Source organism: Manis javanica, chromosome 10 (assembly GCF_040802235.1).
Source record: "Manis javanica isolate MJ-LG chromosome 10, MJ_LKY, whole genome shotgun sequence".
Lineage (NCBI taxonomy): Eukaryota > Metazoa > Chordata > Mammalia > Pholidota > Manidae > Manis > Manis javanica.
In genome coordinates, this window is record NC_133165.1 from 113,424,438 (window position 1) to 113,448,657 (window position 24,220).

Genomic DNA, 24,220 nt, shown 5'->3' on the forward strand with positions numbered 1-24,220 from the left:
CTCTGCATACCCTCACTTTCAGGGAGGACACGCTACCCTGCGCCCTTCCTGGGGACAACGCCTCAGTTAATGACAACTGCTCTCAGATGCTAAGAAGAGATTGGACTGTAGTTAAATTGCAATTCAAAGGAACGCCAATTAAACCACCAGCCTTGATTTGATTTACATGACACATAAAAAGCTTTTTACAAAAAGTGGGCCACACAATCTGGTACAACTGTTTATTATACTTAGACTCTACAAATTCAAGCTTTTAAGAAAAATTCACAAAATATTAGCTGAAACCATGTTTCTGGATCATCAAATTCCAAATGTATTTAACTGTGCTAAATAATATATCCTACTGCTGTCTAAAACACAGCCAAATTATTTTTTATTCATTTACACACATTCTGTAATTTTTTTGAAAACCAAGATTCAGATAAAAAATGCCAACACTATTACTCAATTACCACTACTATTTCCCCATGCACTGAAATATTTTCTGTGGGTGTATCTTAACCTTATTCATTTTTAATTCTGTACACTATATTGATTTATAAACTCATCTTACATTTCTCATAAATTCAAACAGCAACACCTTGTCAAAAGATTAATTCCCTTGGCAATGAAGAAGCGTAGATTTGTTAAAAGCACTCACTGAAAGTTTTTTTAAATTTATGATCACACAAAATAACTTACAAAGGGACAGACAGCTTTAAGCATTATTTTGAAATCACCTTAATACCTGAAAAACAGAAACGAAGCAACTTGTCAAATTAGCCATCAGTCATGTTTTAGTCTTTTGTTTTTATTCTTTGCTCCCTTTTCAATGAAATGTGCATTGGGAATTTTGTTTCTCCAGGCCCACCCAGCAGCAGCTGACTTTGGTAGCCCTCAGCCAAGAGACACACAGCACAGAGACCTGCACACAGGGCACTCTGCCTGGAGGTGGGGGTGGAGCCTGTGTCCCGGTTTAGGGGACCCTGGGCTGCTGGAACTGAAGATTTCAGGCAAATAAAGCAGGGATTCGCATGGGTGTGCAGGAAGGATGGCGTGCACAGGAAGTGACGCAAAACAGAAATTAGAGTACAGCTTCCACTAAGTCAAAAACAAGAATTTCTCAAAAGAATTATTAGAAATCAGGAATGCATATATACTATGTGAAAAAGTAGCAAGACAATCCACAAGGCTGGCTGGTTTCCGCTGCTGTCTGTGGTCACATCTCCAGGAGACAGAGCGCCATGTCAGTATCACGACCCGTAGCGGTCCTGGGGAGAGAGAACCCGCACGCTGAGCAGCAACTCCTCCCCGCCAGGCCCACTGCGTGCTCAGCGTCACCCAGACTGACATGACACCAACACCAGGCACCGCCGTCCGCCATGTGGTGCAAACACACCCCTGGCCATGTACAGAGCCTGCAGCACATGGCCGTGGGTTCCTGAGGCGCATCCGGCATCTGGCCTCCGTGGCCCAGGCTCCCCAGCTCTGGCAGGGGCTGTGAGGCAGGGAGCAAAGCATCTGGGCACATGGGACAGTGGTGGCCCCCTGGAGGCACGTGTGACAGAAGGAGGAACGTATTTAGAGTCTGAACCCTGAAACCCTTGTTGGGCTGAGGGATCTTGCTGAAGCAACTTAACCTCTCTGTGCCTCCATTTCTTCACCTATAAAATGGGGACTTGAAAGGGGTTAAACTACAAAACGGGGATGGTCGTCTGTAAGTATGCATGTCAGTGACTTACACGGACTGAGGTGGGCTCAGCTGACCGAAGGGACAGGAAGGAGCCCTGTGAATTCTAACCAAGATTATGTATCAATAGCTGTACAAATGGCAGGAGCCTCAGGGCTGAGGGCTTCTCCACAGTGGGGGCACTCCCATGCCTCCCCCACCGGGAACCCCTCTAGAGGCCCCAGAGCCCAGGTAGATCAAGTCCTACTCCCTAGGCCATTCCTAAATGCACACTAAAATAACAATGTGAACAAGGAAGTTTGCAAAATAAGCCTTACATCAGAGATGGCCTTAAATTGACCCGTTAAACAACACAGGTTTCAATTACGTAGGTCCACTTATATGCAGATTTCCAATAAATATATTGGAAAAAATTTTGAATTTGAAAAAAACATTTTCTTTTCTCTAGCTTACTTTATTATAAGAATACAGTATATATGCACATTTAACATACAATATGTGTGCTAACTGACTATGTTATCAGTAATGCTTCCGGTCAACAGTAGGCTTGTAAGAGTTAAGGTTCGGGAGCCAAAGTCCTATGTGGATTTTCTGCGGCGTGGGGGCCGGCCTGCTTCGCCCTGCGCTGTTCCAGGGCCAACTGCATACAAGGCTGTTCTATTATTGCCTTATTGAAAAGACTGAAATATAATCTAGATATTCAGCTGGGGAGTAGTTAAGTAAATTATATATACTTCTATTCAACACAGTGTAGTCTCTCAAGAATTTGTAATTATATGAAGATGCTCTTAAAGCATCATGGAGAAAAACAGGATACAAACCATATATACAATATAATCCTTTTTTAATTTTAGAAAGATATATAGAAAATATGTAGCAATCTAGAACTAAAATAAAATATATACCAAAATATTAATAGAAGTTTTCCCTGTGTGGTGGGATTATGGGTAATTTAAATTTTCTATTTAAAATTTCACTGTTCCAATGTACGAAAAAAGTAGATCATGATCATGATAATTCCTGCAGCAATTTCCCTAGAGTCATAAATTGGAAAAATTAAACAAATATAAAATTGTGTTTCTGGCTTTCATGGCATCCTGTAGCAAACACATAAATCAATCATAAAAATCTAATTCTCCAGTCCTAATCTCATTCTCGAAACTAGAGCCCACAGTCACACTCCCTTAACGTCATCCCAGCGTCACTAACCTGAATCGAAGTCACGACTCCATTGGCAAAGACAGAGAGCTTGCCGGCCACGGATCTCACTCCCTGCTTGAACTGGGCCATGTCGGGAGCCGTGGGCAGCACACTTGTGAGGTTGTAGCTTCCTGCACACAGAGCAGATGCTGGCTTGTCACTCCACCGCAGCCATGGCACAACCAGTGCCCAGGGCACTCGATGACTTACGGAATGTGTATGCCCTCCCCTCCCGCTCCCCACCAAGCAGCAGCTATGGCCAAGGGAAAGGGACCCTACAGGGGTTTAGGACTCAGGGTTCACTGGCAGCCTCACCGTGAACCCGCTGCAAAACCCCACATGAGAGAGGATGTAGTACTGGGTCTTAGGACAATCACAGGTTCAAATCCTGGCACTGCCACTTCCAAGCTGTGTGTCTTTGGAGAGGTTCCTTGCCCTCTCTGGGCCCCCATTTCCTCCAGGTGCTTACCCCAAGACCTGACAGGTAAGTACTAAGTGGCAGATGGGTGTTTGGTGTGCTCAGCATCCCTTCCCTGCTCTTCTGTTAAAAACCCTCCCCCATCCCTCTGGAGACTCCCTTCGACCCCACCCACAGAGGTGGGCACATGACCTGGGCCTGGCCAATCAGAGCCTTCCTGGGATTCATGTCGCCTCACGAAGAGAACTCGGCTGCTTGCTCCGGGGTGACCGAGACCGACCATGAACTGTGGATGACGCACCGCCCCTGCCCCCTCCTCAGGTTGGGGTGGAGGACAGCTGACGCAGTACCAGAGAACGGGGCTCCCCCAGGGAGGTGAGCCAAGTGGGTGAGGCTGACGCTGTTTCCTGACTCTGGGCTGGGGCCACACTCACCCCGGGTTTTCTCAGGGAGACACCCAGCCCTCACCTTTCACCCCGAGGCCGGTGTCGGCCCGTCTGCGGCTTTACTTGTGCTTGTCCTGACATAAACATCCGCATACTGCCACCAGCACGGGTGAAGCGTGTCAGTGTTTTCACACAGGAAGTGGCCCCGGGGCTGACAACTGGGCTTGTGTGGTGAGCTCCTGTCTGCAGTGGTAAGAAGATCCTGGAGGCTCCGCGGCTGTCGGAGCCCGAGCCCGGGCCAGCCACCCCGTAAGGCTCGTGTACCTGCCTGTCCCTCGAGCAGCAGAAGGCAGGTCTCTTCCCAGTAACAAACAGACGTGTTTCCCTTCAGCACAGATGCCACCCAGAAGAGACACAGTGTCTACCCGCAGCACTGCCTGTGCCCACCACGTGGGGAGGGGTCTCAGGTGCGGGTTCTTCCCCTCTCTGCTTCCAGCTGACTTTTTAAAGTTTTGTAGGCCTTTACTAATTACAGCAGATGCTCAGTCCAGTGACAGGGTCTGGGTTCAAACCCTGGCAGTGCCGCCAGACTGATGGGTTATGGCAAACAAGTGTGAGACCCCGAGTGTGGACAGCCAGAGCCGCGGCTGCTCCATTATGCAGTGAGGTCCAGAGTAGCCAGGGAGGTGTGCCCAGTGGTCGGTGGGGGTGACTGGAGCCGAAGTGCTGCCACGTGTGAGTTCGCAACTTAAGAAATGTTTGCAGTGGAGGGCGCAGCTGGGGTGTGACAGTTACGATGTCTCACTAGCTACATTCAGGCCCCAGGAACCCTGCGATGGCTGCCAGTCCCCAGTGTCATTCCTCTCCCCTCTGCTTCTCTGTACAGAACTCCTAAATTCGAACCCTTGCAACAAGGTGTGTCCAGGTGACAGAGTTCTGGTCAATGGGATGTAAACAGAAGTGCCTTACAGGGCTGGGGTATGCCCTTTTCCTTCCTTCTTCCTCTAGCTGGGATGCAGATGTGATGGCTAGAACTGGAGCAGCCATTTAGGGCATGAGGTGAAGTAGAGAATGGAGGTCACATCCAACAAGATGAAAGGGGCCTGGGTCCTTGGTGCCAAGGAACACGCGCACCAGTCCTGAACTGCCTCCATAGAATCGTATGTGAGAGAAACAAACTCGGATCTGATCTCGCTTCTGTTACTGTGCACCTTCATCACTTACTTAATGCTCACTAATGATCTAAGCTCCCGGGGGTATCGGTAGCTCCAGAACCCCTGGAGCAGGTGTTGGGTCCCCAGCAAGGCCACTACCCCCCACCCCCCACCGCAGGCCGCTGCCTTGGGCTTGCTGTGCTTCCCACTCGAGAGACTGACCGAGGGGCCCGTGCATCCGGCAGCCTCCTCCCGCCTCTGAGGGCTGCCCAGGCAGCAGGCCGGAACGGACGGGCAGAACTGGTCTAAAAAACAGCCCGAGCACACTCAGTCTACACAATGGGCTCCAGGAAATGACAGATGAAGCCACTTCCTCACTAAGAGGCTCCTGGACCTGTGGACTAGGTTAGTCCCCCGTTTCCAAGCTTTCTGTTCCCATAATACCCACAGTGGGCCTGGTGCCGAGGACACCAACACAAACCCGCTTTCCCAGAACTTCCAGCCTCCTGGGGATGGCAGATAATTGGCAGGTGACAACACTAAGGATACGGGCCACCGCTGTGGTTCAGGAACACTGGTGTGGCTGAGCCTGAGCCGGCAGCCGTGGTCAGGGGTGGGTGGGTCTGAGCGCTCGGAGCAGGCTTACTGACCGATGGCTGGAGGAGGCTGGGAAGGACAGAAAGCAAGGAAGGGCCCTGGGGGTCTGGCTCGAGCAAGCAAGACAGCAGCTCCCCTCTCCAAGGCCGAGGCCCCTGGAGGGAGCAGCCAGGGTAGGTGTCAAGGGGCACACGTGGAGGGCCTTCACTGTGCCCAGTGTGGTCAACAGAGGGCCTGTCAGGTCCTTGCAACCAGGCCCCTGGGGCCACCTCTCAATTCCAGCTTCCAGTCACCGCAACGGGGAAGGAAACGGCAACGTGCACACTGGGGCCTAAAGTGTGAGCCATAACGCATGGCTGCTGTGCACCTGTCACTGGGCCCTGTGCCAGCGGAGTTGGTGGGAAGTGCATTGCTCGACTGGGCTGGAAGAGCAGCTGGCACGGTGGGGACCCTGGCTCCTGCGCTCAGCCTGACTGAGGGGCCCACCGAACAGCACCTACTTCCAGAGCTCACGAGTGCCCCACTTCACTCACTGCCCGTCCATTTGTCACTCAACACTCACTTGGGCTTCCTCTGTGCCAGGCAGGTCAGGTGCCAGGGGACAGAGATGAGAAGGGGCTCAGGGTCCCAAAAGGGGAAATGGACATGGGGGGGCCTCACCCCCAGTGGTGAGAGCACAAGTGGTGGGGATGTGTAAGGTGGCCTAACCAGGGAGCTGCCCTCCAACACAAGGGCAGGATTTTAAGTGCTGGATGACTGCCCTGTCCTTGGGAAAATCGCCCTTGGGGTTGGGAGAAGGCTGGGGGCAGCCGGGCCCAGAGGTAGGAGGACCAGTGCGCCTGCGCCCTGGCGTGGGGGACTGGCAGGGCAGATCTGCAGTTGCGCGGAAGCTGGAAGAGGCCAGGATAGTTCCCAGGCCCTGCAACAATGGATATTCTATACAATGTCAAGTACCCATTTCCCTGAAATGGGGGCAAACCAAGAGAAAAAGGAAATGAAGGAGAACGGCCTGTGGGAAACACCAGGGCTCCTGGGCGAGGCCACACCCAGAAGTACTTCACTTCACCAGGAGGCACTTGGAATTTGCCTCAGAGACGTGATGAAGGTGCCCCACGATCCCCACAGTGATACTGGCATTTTGCACAGGGGAAAGCAGCCCAAGATAAGGAGCACAGAACAGTCTTTTAAACCAGCTCTTGCTCTTTGCTGAAATGTACTCTAAATAAAAAATAAATATTTAATAAGTTGTTCAGTACTCTTACATTTAGGGTGGTCATTAAAGGCATCTCATGACGAGCTTGAAGGAAGATACAGAAAAAGGTGACTGTGGCCTGAGCCACCGGGGCTGGGATGCAGGAGAGCAGCAGCCTGGCCAGCTGGGGGCGGGCAGGAGGCGTCCGGGTGGCCTGTGTACCCCAGGGTGTGCCTCACTGTCCCAGTGCCGGGCATTTGTCTGGGACGCACGCAGGGCCAGAGAAAGTAATGGACCTTTGCTCTCCGAAAGGGACAGGAAAGTGAACACAGGCAGGCTACAAGTTTCCTTTCAACAGTTGGAAAGGCTGCTCTCATTTGATCCCCAAATGTGTTTTTAATAAACAATGTTTTTTTAGACTGAAACGTTCAGCAACTTGAACTACAAAATTATACCTGGCTGGTGGGTGATTTTCCACATACTGGGTTCTCTGCACTGACCTGCCCCCTATGCCAGGGCTTGCGAGGTGAGCCAGCACTGACCCACAGAGGTTGGAGGTGGGACTGCTGGAAGCCCCCCGAAGCGCTAAGCACCCTCTGGCAGGGCTGTCACAAAAGCAAGTTGCCCCGAGAGGAGGCCAGGATATGGCGAGTCTGGAGATGGGAACACCAATCCACGTGCCCAACTGCATCCATACCAGTGCAGGAAACACCCATCAGAAAGCAGCGGCCCACCTGGGAGCAACAGGTCCCTCCTGCTCAAGGTCAGGGGGTGCAGCGTCGGCGCAGGGGCATCGTGCTAGGCCGTCGTGCCCCACCTTGTGGGCAGCACACAGCTGGCTCGCCCACTTGCGCCAGGCCTGCTCGTCTCTGTGGCTGGCTCCCCAGGCACTCTCTGGCTAGAACGCTCCTCCTCATTCTCGTAGGGCCCGCTGAACGCCCAGGGCCAGGGCAGATCGTGACAACCCCTAAACCTGACATGGCAGGTCTCAGGCACTCAGTCTGTCCTGTGACCTTCTCTGTGAGGTTGTTTTTCTCTGGACTCAGAACTCTGCTGCCCTTGTAGCTGCAAGGCCAAGTGGCCACCTGTGCTGGTCACCCCACGCCCATGGCCGGCTCCTCCAGGGCTGGAAATGAGGGGATACAGGTGATCCTGGGCCTTGACTGCCTGGCTCTGAGACCCTGCCTTCTCTTGGGCTCTCCTGCTGCACAGGCACAGGTTCCTGAAATGACCTTAAGAGGCCACCGCTCCTTTAATGTTAGCTATGACACACAGGGACACTCATGGCACTGCCCTTACCCTTGGGCCCGGCTGGGGCCTCAAATCAAGGGGAGGATTTGAACATAGCTTTCCTGTGGCTCAGGGACACAGAGACACAAGCAGAGAGTGGCACGGTTACGGATGTCTGTGAGGGCCCGTGCTCTGAGCTTACTCCCTGGGGCTACTGGACATTTCGCTGGGTCTGAACCCTGGAGAGGGGTGCAAGGGACAGGAACCTCCCCTCCAGCAGCCTGCTTCCAAAGCTGCATTCTGTCTTCCTTGGAAGACTCAGGCTGGCAGTTACCTGTGCTATCTGCTTCTGCTTTCCCCCGGGGCCTGGGAAGGCCTGCCAACGTGCCAGACTCGGAGGTGGCACTTTATAGGTAACACATCATTTCTGCCTTAGTACAACCTTGGGAGGCAGGCATTATGCACCCCCCTTATGAGGAGGAACCGGAGGCTAAAAGCAACATGAGATGCTCAAGGTCTCATGGTGAGGTCATAGTCAGTGTTACACAGGAGCCTGGGGCCATCCACCTCCAAGTCCGTGACACCACATGAGTCAGACACCACGGCCACACTGTGCGGGGAAGCACCATGGCAATGCTTCAGGAGGACGACTTGCTGAGTTACTTGGGGGGCGATGCTTAAATTTTGTGACCTGGTCTCGCCACATGCAAAGCCTGGAATAGTAACTTCTGCTCTACCCGACTTATGGGGGTAAGAGAATCAAGTAACAGTTGCTAACAATGTTGGAAAGGTAGAAAGTTCCTTCAGAGGAAATGTGCTCATCCACACACACAATGGAGACCCACCTGGTGAGCCCCCACCACGCCCATTACCTGCTGTTTGCTTCCTCTGCTCATCAAACAGATCGGCTGAACTTATGGAGGAACTTGCGGAGAGCCTCTCCAGCCGGGCCCTGGTTTCATACTGAGAACACAAGAACGAGGGCACATCAGGCTGGGCCCAAGGGCGCGCGACTTGGCAAAGCGTTTCCCCGGGGAGCTGCCATCTGCATGTGTCTGCTCCCCTCGGCTCTCTCTCTGGTGGCTGCTCAAGGCCACCACTGTGGCTGGGCCTGGGGGACAGCACAACACTCAGGCTCTGCAGGCCATGAGCAGACACACCAACAAACGGTGCCGTGGCCAGCAATGGTCAGTGCCGGGGGGAACCCAGAGCAACAGCAAGAGAGTGACAGCTCTGCCGTGGAGCTGCTGTCCCCAGCCCACAGGAAAGGCCGCTCCAAGAAGCTTCCCCAGACCCATTATGTCATTTTGTAACTTGAATGTCATCAACTTTACAACAAGGCAGGTTTTGGGGGTGGGTAAGTAGCCAAGCAGCAACGCTGAATCCTGTGGAAATGCTGGTCAAAGTTCTACTGCTACAAAACAAAACCAGAACACTCTAGGAAATAATTCTCTAGTCCAAGAAGCCTAGTGGTAACACACATCCCCACGAGTTTTACGGAAGCACACGCGCTTCAGAATTAGGAGACCTTAAGTCTCTCGTTTCCATTTGAGTCTACTGCTTAGCAAGGCTCCACTAAGACAAGCTCATTAACATTTCTGAGAAAATAAACATACCTACTTTCCAAAAACATACCTATATACTTCATTTAACTATGGTTACAAATTAGAAAGTAAATTATAGCTGTATCAAAAGTTGTCTGAAATTTATTTAAAAGATACTGAATGGATGGCTGTTCAAAACACTGAGAAAGGAGCAAGAAATACGAGCCCCCGTCCCTACCTTGCAATCACTCCTCCAGCTGGGGCAGTGAGGTGGGGAATTAGTCAGAAAGATGTAGGTTCGAGTCCTGCCTCCAGCACTTGGGCTGGGCCTCTGGCCACCTGGGTCCACCTCAGTGCCCACTACTTCCTCCCACAGCTCCTGTGCCCCCCTGCTTCCTGCTCTGTGGGCTCGCACCGAGACTCTCCGAACACTCACATCAGCTTGGGCTTGTCTTCCAAAGTACATATCTGATGAGATGGCTTTGACGTTGCCAAACTTCTTCTGGGCCTCATCTGTGTTTTCGGCTGGCTCGTAGTCTGGCTTGCGGCGAGCAGTAGGTCTATAATTAGAAACAGTTAAAATAGGAGTGACATCAGCAAGACAGTGGGATAGGAATTTCTACTAGCATCTCCCCACAGAACACTGATTTTGACAATCACCCACAGACAAGATCGCCTTCTGTGGGGGGCCCAGATTCCAGCAGTGAGGTTCCAGCACATTGTCGCAGCAAAAACGTCAAGACTGGACGCACTGAAGAGCGTAAAGAGGACAGTGTCACCCCTTTCCCAAGGCAGCACAGCTCAGCACCAAGAGAGAGCCCCATGACCTGCAATTTCTCCCGTGAGTAGGGGTGAAAGGGTAGTGAGTGGGTGCCTGGTTTCTCCAGCTGTGTGGGACTTGGCCATGGACACCTACTTCTTTCTCACCCCATCCAGGATACTGAGGTCCATTTGGCCTAGAGGCTGGGAGAGGCTAGAAGCACAGCAGCCAGAGCCACTGGGGACACTTCACCTGTGGAGCCCCAGCTGGCCCATGGGTGCCCTTCAGTGCACTGTACGCCTCACCTTCCACAGCCCCCACATAGCTGGCTCCTTAAACACAGCCCCTGCAGATGGTGAGTGCAAGCCTTTGCAGACAGCTGGTGTACATGGACAGAATGCCAGCCTGACTCTGTGGGACTGAGAGAAAGCACACAAACTCAAGCATTTCCAGGCACCATCCTAGGAAAGCAAACAGGAGACTCTCAGCACCTGGCTTGGCTTGGTGGGACCGAAGGAAGGCACACCATCTTAAGAATTCACCCCAAAAGGGAATAAGTACACCCATAGAACAGGTATGAGAAAACTTCAGAATCCCTAGCAGGGTTGACTGTTGAAGGCATTTCTCTTCCAAAGCCAGTTGCTGCAGACTGGAAGAAGAGACTCCTTCAAATGCAAAGACAGCAACACAGACCCCAGGGAACCCAAAAAATCAGGGGCACATGATACCACAAAGGGAACAGAGTAATTTTCCAGTAACTAGCCCCAATAAATTGCCTGACAAAGAATTAAAAATAATTGGTTAAGGAAGCTCAGCAACCTGTAAGAACGCAGACAGACAACTCAACAAAATCAGGAAAAGAACACACGAACAAAAGGAGACGTTAAACAGAGACAGAAATCATAACAAAGAGCCAAATGGGAACTCTGGAGCTTTGAATATAATGAATGCAACAATGAGCATCAACAGCAGGCTTGATCAAGCAGAAGAAAGAATCTGTGAACTCAAAGACAAGTCATTTGAAGTTATCCTGTTAGAGGAGAAAAAAGAATGCTAAAGAGTGAAGGAAGCTAGGTGAATTATGGGGCACCATAAGAAATAATCTATGCATTATGGGAGTCCCAGAAGGAGAAAAGAGGGAGAAAGGAACAGAAGGCTTATTTAAAGAAACAGTGGCTAGAAATGTCCCAAATCTGGAGAGAAGTATGAATTCCAGGTACATGAAGCTCATAGGTCCCCACACAGATTAAAAAAGGTTTTCACCAACACATATTATAATAAAACTCAAAAATCGAAGACAAAGAGAGAATTCTGAGACCAAGAGTAAAGAAACTTATCCCGTACAATGGAACACCCCAGTCCCCGAAAAAGGTTATCAGATTTCTCAGCATAACCCTGGCAGGCCAGGAAGTAGTGGTATGACATATTCAAAAGGCTTAAAGAAAAAAAACCTGCCAATCATTAGACTTGTCTCACAAGAAATGCTAAAAGGAATTATTATTATTATTTTTAAAAATGTTCCCTGTCCTTGACTAAAACGAATTCCTCGAGCTGAAATGACAGGATGCTAATTGGTAACATAAAAGTATAAAACTCACTGGTAAAGGTAAATGTATAGTCAGATTGAGAACACTCTAACAGTGCGACGGTAGTGTGTAAGTCACTTAACTCTAGTATAAAGGTTAAAAGAAAAAAGGCCTAAAAATAACTATAACTGCAATAATTTGTTAGTAGATAATATAAAAACATGTAAACTGTGACGGTGAAAACAAAGTGTAGGGGGGTAGAATAAAAGGGTAGAAGGTCTGTATGCAGTCTACGTTGTTATCAGTCTAAAACAGATTGTTGTAACTATAATGTTTTACGTAAGCCTCATGCTAACCACAAAGCAAAACCTTACAGTAGATACACAAAAGAGAAAGAGAAAGAAATCAAAGCATGCCACTGTGGAAAACCATCATATCGCCAGAGAAGACAGCAAGAGAGGGGGAGGGGACAAGGGAACTACCAGACAGCCAGGAAGCAATGAGATATATATAGGGATTACGTTCTCCAAATGAAAGACAGAGTGGCTGAATGGATTAAAAAAGCAAGACGTAACTACATGCTGCCTATAGGAGACTCATTTCAGCTTTAAGGACACACACAGGCTAAAAGTGAAGGGATTGAAAAAAATACTCCATGCAAATGGAAACCAAAAGAGACCAAGGATAGCCACACTTTTATCAGAAAAACAGACTTTAAGTCAAAAACTGTAACAGAGACAAGGTCATTATATAATGACAAATGGGCCACTTCATCAAGAGGATGTAACAATTGTAAATATATATGCACCCAACATTGAAGCACCTAAGTACTTTGAGCAAATATTAACAGATCCGAAGGAGAAATAGTACTGCAATGTAACTGCAATAGAGGGCTCAACACCCCACTTTCAACAATGGATGGACCACCCAGCCAGAAAACCAGTAAGGAAAATTGGACGTGAACTATGTTAGACCAAATGGACCAAAATATTCAGTACATTCTATCCAATAACAGCAGAACACATATTCTCAAGTGCACACAGAACATTCTCCAGGATAAATCATATGTTAGGTCATAAAACAAATTTCAATCATATATTTGGGTCTTAACAAATGTAAGAAGATTGAAATCATATTAAGGATCTTTCCAACCACTTTCCATACCACTTCGATAGTATGGGAGTAGAAATCAGTAATGGGAAAACTGGAAAATTCACAAATATGTGGAAATTAAACAACACGCTCCTGAACACCAATGGGTCGCAGGAGAAATCACAAAGGAAGTCAAAAACTATCTCGAAGCAAATGAAAATGGAGACACAACACACCAAAATCTATGGCATACAGCAAAAGTAGTTCTAAGAGCGAAGTTTACAGTCAACAGGTATTTGAAACCATGTTCAACATCACTAGTCATCAGGGAAATGCAAATCGAAGCGACAAGCGTCACACCTGCTAGGATGGCAGTCATCAAAAAGAGGTAAGGGGAGGCCTGGAGCAGAGGGAATCGCCACACACTGTTGGTGGGAATGTGAACTAGCACAGCCATTTTGGGAAAGAGCACGGAGTTCCCTCAAAAAATTAAAAATAGAACTACTGTATGATCCAGCAATTCCACTTCTGAGTATGTATCTCAAGGGAACAAAATCAGCATCTTGATGAGATACCTGCACTGTCGTGCTCACTGCAGGATTCCTCCTAATAGCCAAGGTATGGGAACAGCCTGTGTCTGCTGATGGGTGAACGGATAAAGGAGATGTGGTATGCATACAATGGATTATTATTCCTAAAATGAAGGAAATTTTGCCATTTCCAACAACAAGAATGGGCCTGGAGGACACTATGCTAAGTGAAATAAGCCAGGCAGAGAAAGACAAACACTGCATGATATCACTTATATGTGGAATCTACAATTTTAAAAAATTAAACTCATAGAAATAGAATAGAATCGTGGTTCCCAGACATGGGGAAGTGGGGGAAATGGGCAGATGATGGTCAAACGGTACAAAGTTGCACTTATAAGATGAGTAAGTTCTGGGGATCTAAGTACAGCACTAACAATACTGTATTACAGATGTGAAATATGTTGAGAAAGTAGATTTTAAGTATTCTCAGTACAAAAACAAAAACAGACAAACAAAATCCAGCACAAAAAACAAAAACAGACAGACCAAAAAAAAAAGAGAAAATCAGCCCAGCCCAAATAGGTTAAATTATGAGGTGGGGCAAATGCATTTTTCACTTACAATGCATACACATGCCGTTTTACTTTTTAAAAAGCCAGCAGCAGTAATTTTGTAAAAGAAATTGAGGCCACTTTAAGAGGCAGCAAATTCTAATTTTAAAAATGAATAACTATCCAAACCATAAAAAATTTGAAGGAATTTTCCCATTTAAAATAGGCCTGGTATTTCACTCTTCAGCTCCATTTAGTAAATACTGAGTGCACTGTTTGTGATGCATGTAAGACACTGCTCTACATTATGTAACAGGCAAAATGAGTGGGACGACTGTATATCCAGTTACCTAGAATAACCCCCTTGCGCTCTCCACGTTCCCTGGTTTGGACAATAAGTGATACAGTCCTTTATATAAAATCACCAACAACTGGAGACAGAGCTTCAACAGGTGAATGGATAAACAAACTTAGCAATAAAGAGGAATGAACACAACATGAGCGAGACTCAAATGCACCAGAAGCCAAAGAAGCCTTAGGAGGCCACTTACCGTATGAGCCCATTCATATGATATTCTAAGAAGGGCAAAGTTGTAGGGTCAGAAAACAGAACAGGATACAAAGAATATTATTGAAATAGGATAAAATCATTTGCCAGTCTTAGTGAACTTCCCCAGTGATGCATGCACTTGCTATTTACAGCCCATGGTTTTGCAGCTCATACCTGTCTGAATAGCCTGTGGTTTTCAGAACTGTGTCGGTATCTTTGATGGTCTCTTTTTTCCAAAAGGAATCTGCACTGTCATCCCAGCTAGAAAAAGAGCTGCTCCTTAACTCCATTGGCTCATCAAAATACCTGTATGAAAAAGAGTAGAACAGACTTTGGAGGACCTTACTGATGCCCACCCACACGGAGTACATGGCGACTATGCTTTCCAGCCCCTTTGAAGTTGGGGGCAGCCCTGTGACTAGATCTGATCAATGACCAGGTGTAGACAAAGTCACTCCCAAGGCCTTCAGAGCTTGCCCAGTCCGCTCTTCCCTTGCCACATGGAAGACGTTGTTTTCCACGTGCTGCAGCCTGGGGCAGGTGAAAAGTCCATCCAATTGGATAATCAAAGTGCCAAGGTAACCTAGACAATCACCTGTGCCCTCCTATGACTTTAGTAAGAAACAAACCATCATGTGTTAAGCCCTTAAAACCTGGGGGGGACACCCACCCCTGCTGTATACCCCAGTGTATGCAGACGGCACACAGGATCTTGGCGTTGTGCCCACTACAGGTTATACCCTTCATTTCCCTTGGGTCAGGCTCTTTCGCATCAGGGAGACACAAATAACGATGCTGGGCCTGAGGTACAGATGCCATCCGAGGAGCTCCTTCTTGGCCATCCCTCCCATGTTAGCCACAGTGAAAGCTACCAATCCTAACAGTAACTACCACTTAACGCAAATGATGCTCATCAGCCTCCTCCTGGAGTCAGATTCCAGGACTGCTGGTCACTGGACCAGTCTGCGGTCTCTCAGTCTGGGGCTTGAAATGAACCTGATCTGTAAGCATCTCAAAGGAGATGCTGGCCTTCTGGGAGGGTTCACACCTTCCTTAGCCGAACGTCACTGAGCAGGGCACTGCCCAGAGGGCAGAACTCAGTGGCAGATGTCAGTCCCATGTGGTGAGAGAGACCCGTGACCAAGTGCCACAGGGTTTGCCTATGCCAAGCCAGAGGTTGGCAGGCGAGGTGGACATGCTGGAGCCTTACTAAAAAGTGACCATGCCATGTCAGAATTCATGACTGCACAGGATGGAAAACAGCCCAGACGGATACACACACCTTGTAAAGGTGGGATTCTAGGCTTGGCGCTTAGGAAAGGAAGGATGATGGAAGAGAATGAAGAGGCTTTCAAAAACATCCTCCAGGACTTCTGCAGAGAGTAGGAACAGAAGCGCCCAGGGAACCAGGTGAGCACCAAGCTCCGATGACACGGGAGGTGTGCAAAGACAGAGAGCCCGGCTCCTTGGAGGGGCCCACAAGCAAGGATGGACTGAGAGGGCAGCAGGGACCTGTAAGAACAGGCCAGGGACCCAGAGAAGCTGGGATTTGGGGGGAAAGACGTTAAAAACAAATGGACCTTTTCCTGACAGAGAAAAAAAAACAAACATGGGAGGGGAGGATAAACATGCTGCTTTTGGCAGATGGGAGTGACTTCGCTGGGTTAGAGGGAGAGAGCAGAACTTCCAAGTGAGGCCTCTGCCTCCTCTGGCAAGGTCACTAGGGAAAAACTTGCTACATTGGCCCCCTGCTCCCTGGAGGGAAGGTACAGCATATCTGATTTCAGCTAGAAACCGGCAGGCTCTGCCTCTGGTGGCTGAGTCCTGAGCCCAGGGCTCTGCTTGGAGGAGCAGACACAGTCCATCCCTGTTCAGAGAAGAGACCGGGACAACGGAGACTTGAAGTCATATCAGAGAAATATTTGAAGGATGTGGGACAAATGTGGGCCTGAAAAGTTATCTTCAGATATTTGAGGGACTATGTGCAAGGACCCAAGGGAAAGAACTAAGACAAATTCAATGAGGAATTTAAAACCTACTCAATAAGCACCTAGGAGGGGCCAGGCCTAGGCAAGGACACAGGGCAAGGAGACATGTCAGGCCTCTGCCCCCGTGGGGCTGGCTGCTTTGAGCTCTGAAACCCAGGGAGATGAGTAAGTATGAGGCAGTGTTTCTCATGGGGCCGCCCCTGGACTGAACGGCTGCCTTGAGGAAGAGGACGGCGGGGGACGAAGGAGGGGGACTGCCTGGTCCCCCGGGCGCTGGGGGTGGTGGAGTGGAGCAAGCATGGACTGGAGCCGGCTAAAACTTCCAGGACTTAGGATTTTTTGAATTTAGGATCAGCCTAAGGAAATATTCTTCATTTGTATAAGCCCCAGTGTTTATCCTGGAGCACAGGGGCCCTGACGTTTCCTAAATGACTAGGCTATTCAACAACCCAGAGAGAGGACTCAGGAAGGATGGGGTGCCAGGATCCCTCGCCTGTCCTCACACACACAGCGGGCGGCCCCACCTCTGAATCTCCTTGACTTTCTGACGTTTTGGTTTGTGATCTTGTTCTCTGTGCTCTTCCCTTTTATTGTGGGCCTCCCACTCTGTCTTCATCCAATCCTTAAACACCTTGAAAAGAGGAACCTATGTCGTATCTGATTCACAGCTATAGACAATTGTCTATTCCATCAGAGGCCACACTGAGAAAACTGTTCTGTGTCATTATTTTGTCCTCAATATACAATACATTGTTTATATTCTGCGAATAATGGAACTCCATAAAAACAAACCAGAGATACGGTTGATCTTATTTTTAATAGAAACAGTACTCTTTCATAATTCATAATACTCAAGTTCTAATGGGCTAATGAATAATTTGGAAGCAGTGAGAGCTTTTCATGGAACTAATATACTTGCTTTCCGAGAGTCTGTGTTGACTTACCTCGGCTGCCAGAGTATCAATAGTACCCTTGTTCTATTAACAACGGCGGAACCACGGAGAGCCAGAAGAGGCATCTGTGCTGCTGACAGCCTCAGGCGGCGACATGCCACACTCCACGGTCTGCTGGCACTGCCATCTGCTTCTAGACTTCACCATGAATAATTGTTTCATAGTAAAGGTGGCCTTAAGGCCCACTCTTTTTTTTTTTCACCTTTAATGAGTGTTTATTTTTTGTATTAATATTATTACAGCCAATCTTTAGATATTATGATAATATACTAAAATCTTGAGATAATAATAACAATAACATTTTTTTTTGAGAGGGCATCTCTCATATTTATTGATCAAATGGTTGTTAACAACAATAAAATTCTGTATAGGGGAGTCAACGCTCAATACACAATCATTAATCCACCCCCAGCCTAATTCTCAGCAGTCTCCAATCTTCTGAAGCATAACGAACAAGTTCTTAGATGGTGAATAAGTTCTTACATAGTGAATAAGTTCTTACATGGTGAACAGTGCAAGGGCAGTCATCACAGAAACTTTTGGTTTTGATCACGCATTATGAACTATAAACAATCAGGTCAAATATGAATATTCGTTTGATTTTTATACTTGATTTCTATGTGAATCCCATATTTCTCCCTTTATTATTATTAGTATTATTTTTTTAAATAAAATGCTGAAGTGGTAGGTAGACGCAAGATAAAGGTAGAAAACATAGTTTAGTGCTGTAAGAGGGCAAATGTAGATGATCAGGTGTGTGCCTGTAGACTATGTGTTAATCCAAGCTAGACAAGGGCAATAATACATTCACGGATGCAGAAGATTTCTCTCAAACAGGGGGGGTGAGGTTCTAAGCCTCACTTCTGTTGATCCCCAATTTCTCACCGGATGGCCCCCCTGCGACTGTGCCTGTCTTAGGTTGCTCCTCCCTTGAGGAATCTTACCCGCCTCTGGCTAACCAGTCATCTTCCGGGGCCATACAGGGAAATGTAAAGTTGGTAAGTGAGAGAGAAGCCATATTGTTTTGTTTGAAAAGGTTAGCTTTTTACTTCTTTGCAGATTTATGCCCTGTGGCTTCTATGCCCAGCATTTGTCTTGAGTAAGGCCTACTCTTTTGACTAAGCTTTTGGAGAAAGAGAAACCTACAGGACTTCTGAAGCTCTGCAGGCAGGTAATGCCCCCACAGGGCCTGTCAGTGACCTGGAGCTGGCAATGCTCCCCAGAAGCTTCTTGGGGCCCCTTCCACGGCTAACCTCACCTGTAGCTGCTTCTCTTTCCACCTCTGCTACCATACAGCAATACTGATGTAACTTGAAATTTATTTTCTCTACTTTCCTCTGCTCTCATCTGCAGGAGTTGCTAATGAGCAGAGGAATAACCACAAAGGTGTGGAGAAGCCAAGCAGGACACTGTGGAAGCTGCAAAGCTAGGGTTCCTCTGACCCAGACTCACTCCCTCGTTTAACCCACAAATCTGTAGTGATCTGATGTACATGCAGCTTCCAAATCAAGTTAAACATTTAATTTTAGCCCATAGAAAATGTAGTTAAATGCTTTTAAAAGGCATGACTTGGGAGTTACCTCTAAGTAAACTGCCTGGTGTGTTACACAAGTTAATCATGATAAGCAAGTATAAAACCATTCCTGTCTCTGAAAGCAGTGACAGGAAATACCACTGAACTACCTTTTTTTTTCCTCTGGTAAAATATGGACTTGAAATAATTTGAGGCTACGCTAGGAGAATTTTTTCAGGGTAGTGCTCTGTATACAATTCCTTACCTATGAACTTTGATAGAACATATAATTTAATGACTAGACTAGTTAATAGTTAATATATGTTTCTATCTGTCCCATATGTGAAATGCCTATCTGCTAATTATTTGAAGACACTTTGGGCCTTTCTCACTGCCAGGCAAGAGCAATGTCCTCACAGAGATCAGCGGCGGGGCCCCTCATGAGCACCGCCATGACAGGCAGGCACACATTCCACCTCCTGAACTCCAGACTTCACGGTGGCCCTCACTGTGGTTGACTTAAGTTTCCAACAATAGTCGTCGAACATTTAGACTGAGCCATGTGTCTCTTAAACTGAATTTCTGTATAATAACAGTCACTAAATGTAGTGTTAACAGTCGACCAAATGCCCTGTTGGCGCTCCCCCATTTGGCCCCACACACCCGGAGGGCAAGGCTGCCGGGCTCCCAGCTCAGAGGGCACCGCAGCCCAGAGGCTCACACACCGGCGGGGTGTGCAGCCCTCAGCGGCCCGGCCGGGGTGCCTCCCTGCTGTGCTCCCCGTCCAGCTACAGCCCGTGCTCCTCTCCCTGCTGCCTTCTTGGCAGGACTCTGCCTGTGCTGGCCAGGCTCTTCGAGGAGCCTCACAGAGTGAGTCCATTCAAGTTTAAACTTGTTCTCTCTGCCCCAGAGGCCACTCTGAACCTGAACCAGGGCCCTCTCCAAGGTCAGCCTCACATGGGAGTCAGGCCACTTGTCCCAGTCTGATGGCCAGAGCTGAAGGACAGGGACCTCCTTCATTCTGGGAGCCTTCCAGAGTGCAGCAGTGTTTTTCATTAATAAATAAGCACATGCAAATAGCATTTATTTAACATTCAATCCTGCCAACTAGAGACTCCGGAAGGCCAGCTATGAAATATTCCAACTGTTGGAATAAGATGAAGCAACTTAATATACACCTTCAAGAGTCTGCATATTTCTCCAATTTCACATTTTAGATAAACACAACTTTCCTCCCTCTAATAAACTTAGTTGCTGATTTTACGGATCTAACATATTAACATTAGCAAACATTGTCCACTTATGTTTCTCCAATGCTCTTCTAAAGACACCCTTGACTCCAGCCAAAGCTTTTAAAAACAATGAAGTAAACTGTTTTGTATTTGCTCCAGAAGCAAATAAACTAGTAAGTCCATACTAATCACTGCTTTTCAAAACAACACTTAAAGGGTGATTCTTAACAGATTACCTTGAGCTGGAGGTAAAGTATGAATCATCACTGTCATCGCTATACTTTTTTCTTGGTTTGGCTGTGATTGGCGTTTCCTGTTCAATGGTTTGCATGTCTGAAGTCACTGAATGTGAAATACCACTTGAGAAAACAGAGAATAAAATGGAAAAAATTACATTGACTAGTTCTTGAAGACACTCATGTTCACCAAAGAATGTTCAACAAAAATAAATTTATTGGTGGGGCTAAAAACATGAACAATAAAAGCTATATGCATAGATAGATGGATAGATATAAGCTCTGAAAAATACAGGATCTTCGTGAGGACTGTGATCATCACACAAAATACAGTCACATGTGCCAGTTGTGTCTGTGGCATCCATTTAAGGACCAGTCAGACCTAATTCCTTGTTCCTAATGCCTCATGCTACATTGAATAGTAAAGCAGAACAACTGAAGAAAGGAAGGAATTATAAGAAAATACTTCTAAAGTTGACATTAACAAGGAAATCCATTCATGATGAGCAAACTGGTTTAAATTTGGAAATCCAAGAAAGGGTAGTCTCACCTACCTTCTGCGGTTTCCAAACCCCATGCCAAGTCTCTCTGATTCTATCTTTTTTTGGCCACTCATGTTCATCTTTTCATCTTTCTTCATCTGAATTTCAAGATCCTTATAAGCTAATCGTAATGATGAAACGCTGCCAGGAAAAACAAATGCTCCGTAATTTAGCTTTAATTCTGTGTTCTTAAGTTAAAAAACTAAGAAAAATTAAACACATCTCTTCTACTTTTAACTTCGTGCTTCTTTCCATAATTAATAATTATGATGGCAAGTTGGCTTTTTTTCCCCCTAAATGTCTTTTTGAGTACATGCTAAAGGGAATCTGAGTAAGTTTACAGCCACATTTTGGTTGCTGCTGAACCTACATTACTGTTCTGGTTTATAGTACCTGGTATCATGCAATCTTAGTTTACACTACCTATTATGTAATAACAGAAGGTATACTGAAATTATTTCTAGTAAATAGCTGAATTTCTTACTTGGACGAATATTTTATTACACTCCTACAATACATATCAAAAGTATGAGGTCAGTCTCATTGTTTTGCCTTAAGACAAATATATATATAAATTTGACTTCACAACAAATAGATAAATGAAGAAGGGGGTTACTTGATAGCAAAAGGATTCTTTAGTTTACAAGAACATTTCCTGTAGGCTCTTTATGGAAGCAGGCTTCTGAGCACACCCGAAGTGGCATGGTCATTCCCCAGCCAACAGTCTCGTCTGTTCTACCAGCCAGACACTGACCATCTACTTACCAAAAGCCTGTTACGGATAATGCACCAAAGGGATAAAAAGATGTATAAAACCGTGTCTCATACTCTTAGATTTCCAAAAATGCTATAAATAATTTTTCATAAAGAAACTTACACCTGGTAGCGATATCAAGGGTATTTTATCATATTAGTAAGATAGCAACAAAATTTCAGGGCCCTGAAAAGTGATACACCTACCTTATCAGGATTTCTAAGTTAGCAGCTATTTTATACAATTATGTAAAATATCACAAATTTCTCATAAGAAGGTACTGAATAAATTCCATAACAATATTAACACATTTCTGTATAGTAACAGGGAATGACAATAGAATTTCTTACTAGAAAAAAATAGTCTTGATTTTGCTGTTTAATGAGTGTGCTGTTTAATTTAAGCCTTAATAGCCAGGCAGAATTTCTTTGTTTTGTTTTAATCTTATTTTGTTTTCCTTACTATTATTTTTATAGGAGAGGTTATGGTAATATACCCACTTCATTACTTAGAAAATTAATACTGCAAGTACAATTTTTGGAGGAAAACAATCGGTCTGTTTAAAATCACAAATAGATTTAACTGTAGCAACAGATTCTTCTGGAGATGAATGGATGGGAATGGAAAAGTTCTAGTAGACTTGAGATGGGAAGATTTCCCTTCTTAGGACATCTGATGCGGGATTGGGTCTACTGCTCATCCAAAGCATGCGTGTGAGCGCCCAGGCTTCCTGCAATGCGGCTCTGGAAGCACCAATGGAGATAGGAAGCCGGACTCCATGGTTCTCAGGGCCGCACAGCCTTTCCCAGCCCTGGCCAGGGGGGGGCTTGCACGGCGCTCCCATCAAGCAAGGGTAGCTGCTCTGCCTCTTTCTACTCTTCCTGTGGGCTGTGTGCAGACGCCCCTGAGGACGGGCTGAGAAGCTGCCAGAAGGCAAGGATCAGGCTACCACATGGTTAGTTAGTTTCACAGTCTGACAATACAGGAAACAGCGCTGCTCCTGATAGTGCACTGAGCTGAGTAACTTCTACAGCCATTAAAAAAAGTAATCGCTTCGTTACATCCTCAGGATAAAGCATGCACCCCCCACCCGTGGCACAGCACTGGGCTGGTGAAGCAGCGGTGAGGGGTCTGAGGCAGGGCAGTGGTTCAGGCACAGCAGTGCGGCTGTTCCAAACAAGGCCAAGAAAGTTGCCAAACTGAGCTCCCAAACAAAATTCCGAAAGTACCCCCTGATCAGCATCTCTGCTTTTATGCTGCTGATGTATTGAACAGTCCTAAAGAAAGCTACACGTCAAGACTGGTGTTGCTTCTGATAATACACTAATCTCCTTCCCTCCACCTGCTCTGCAGGAAGGAAGCTGGCAAGTTCCTTGTCCTTTGTTTTGATCAGGCAGGCACTGGACTGCACACTCGGTGGGAACCCGCCATGCGGGAGCACAGACCCCACTCCCCAAACCCTGCAGAAGCCATCTAAACACTTGGATTTAACCGTCCCCTTTTACCAAGCTCAAAAAGCTAGCTTAGTCTGAGAAATTAAAGGGAAGTCTGCCACAACTCAAAGTCAATTTTATGAAAAGCATTTCAAACCATACTTAACCTAAACACAGTTCAGTGCTGCCCCCTACGTTCTGCGAGGTAAATGGCAATGAGAAATAAGAATTTCAAATTATCTGGGCTTGCTTACCAAGTCCCCTTGGCAAACCGTTAGGGTGAATAGTAAGACAGCACTGGCGGAGCGCTCCCCACGCGCCAGGCACTTCAGCACGCTAAGTTAATCCTCTCGAAACAACTCATCAAATCAGTACTGTTACCTTCTTCATTATGCATTCTGTGGTAACTCAAAACTGATCAAATACACATGAAAGCAAGCGAAAACGCCACACAAATACACACACACAAAACCCCAGAAATTCAAGTTGCCTCCCTTTCTATGGTGCAGCCACTCCCTTCTTGTCTCATCTTTTAAACCCAGCCACATGCACTTCCAGACGGCCAGATTCCTCTTTCGTTTTCAACACAAATGAAAACCTCTCAAGAGCCTTACGTGTTCAACTAAATCCAGTCTCTAGATTGGCCTCCTGGTCCCAGTTTCTTCCCCTCCTTCCTCTCCTGGACGAGCTCACTTTCGGAGAGACGCCCCTTCATCACGGCGCTCCTCTGGATAGAATGTTAACCACCAGCCTGCCTTCAAGGTGGGCCGGGCCACGTTAGCACCTCAGTTCTCCAATCCAGGGGGTCCCCCTGTACAAAGGTCTTAATTCTCCCAAACTCTTTTTTCTCCCTCTCTTCTGTGCCAAGGCTGACTGAGGCCCTTTCAGGATCCAGACTCAAACTTCTGGAGAGATCACCACAGCCTTCCACCATATGTTTAGAACTCGGACCCCAAGTCTAACGGGGGTTCATATTATAAATACCTTTTTTGTTATTGAGATATAATCCACACATCATAAAATTCACCCTTTTAAAGTGTATAATTCATTGGTATTTAGTATATTTATCTATTAAATACCATCATGACTACCTAATTCCAGAACACGGTCATCACCCCAAAAAGAAACCCCACCCCCATTAGCAGCCATCCCCCATTCTCCCCTGCC

At 47.0% G+C, this 24,220-nt stretch overlaps 1 protein-coding gene across 3 annotated transcripts in view; it reads right to left on the reverse strand.

Annotated features, from left to right (window-relative positions):
- Window positions 1–207: 207 nt before the first annotated feature.
- The window catches only part of ARFGAP3 (ARF GTPase activating protein 3), a 49,087-nt gene continuing 25,074 nt past the window's right edge, over window positions 208–24,220 (reverse strand). For all 3 annotated transcript variants that reach the window (XM_073213978.1, XM_073213977.1, XM_073213979.1), the window contains 7 exons: window positions 20,879–21,007; window positions 20,325–20,447; window positions 14,577–14,708; window positions 9,827–9,950; window positions 8,719–8,809; window positions 2,879–3,000; window positions 208–1,250 (listed from right to left, as the gene is read on the reverse strand). In XM_073213978.1, coding sequence (XP_073070079.1) covers window positions 1,233–1,250; window positions 2,879–3,000; window positions 8,719–8,809; window positions 9,827–9,950; window positions 14,577–14,708; window positions 20,325–20,447; window positions 20,879–21,007 — 739 coding nt within the window. In that variant the 3' untranslated portion in view covers window positions 208–1,232. The remainder of the gene's footprint in view (window positions 1,251–2,878; window positions 3,001–8,718; window positions 8,810–9,826; window positions 9,951–14,576; window positions 14,709–20,324; window positions 20,448–20,878; window positions 21,008–24,220) is intronic.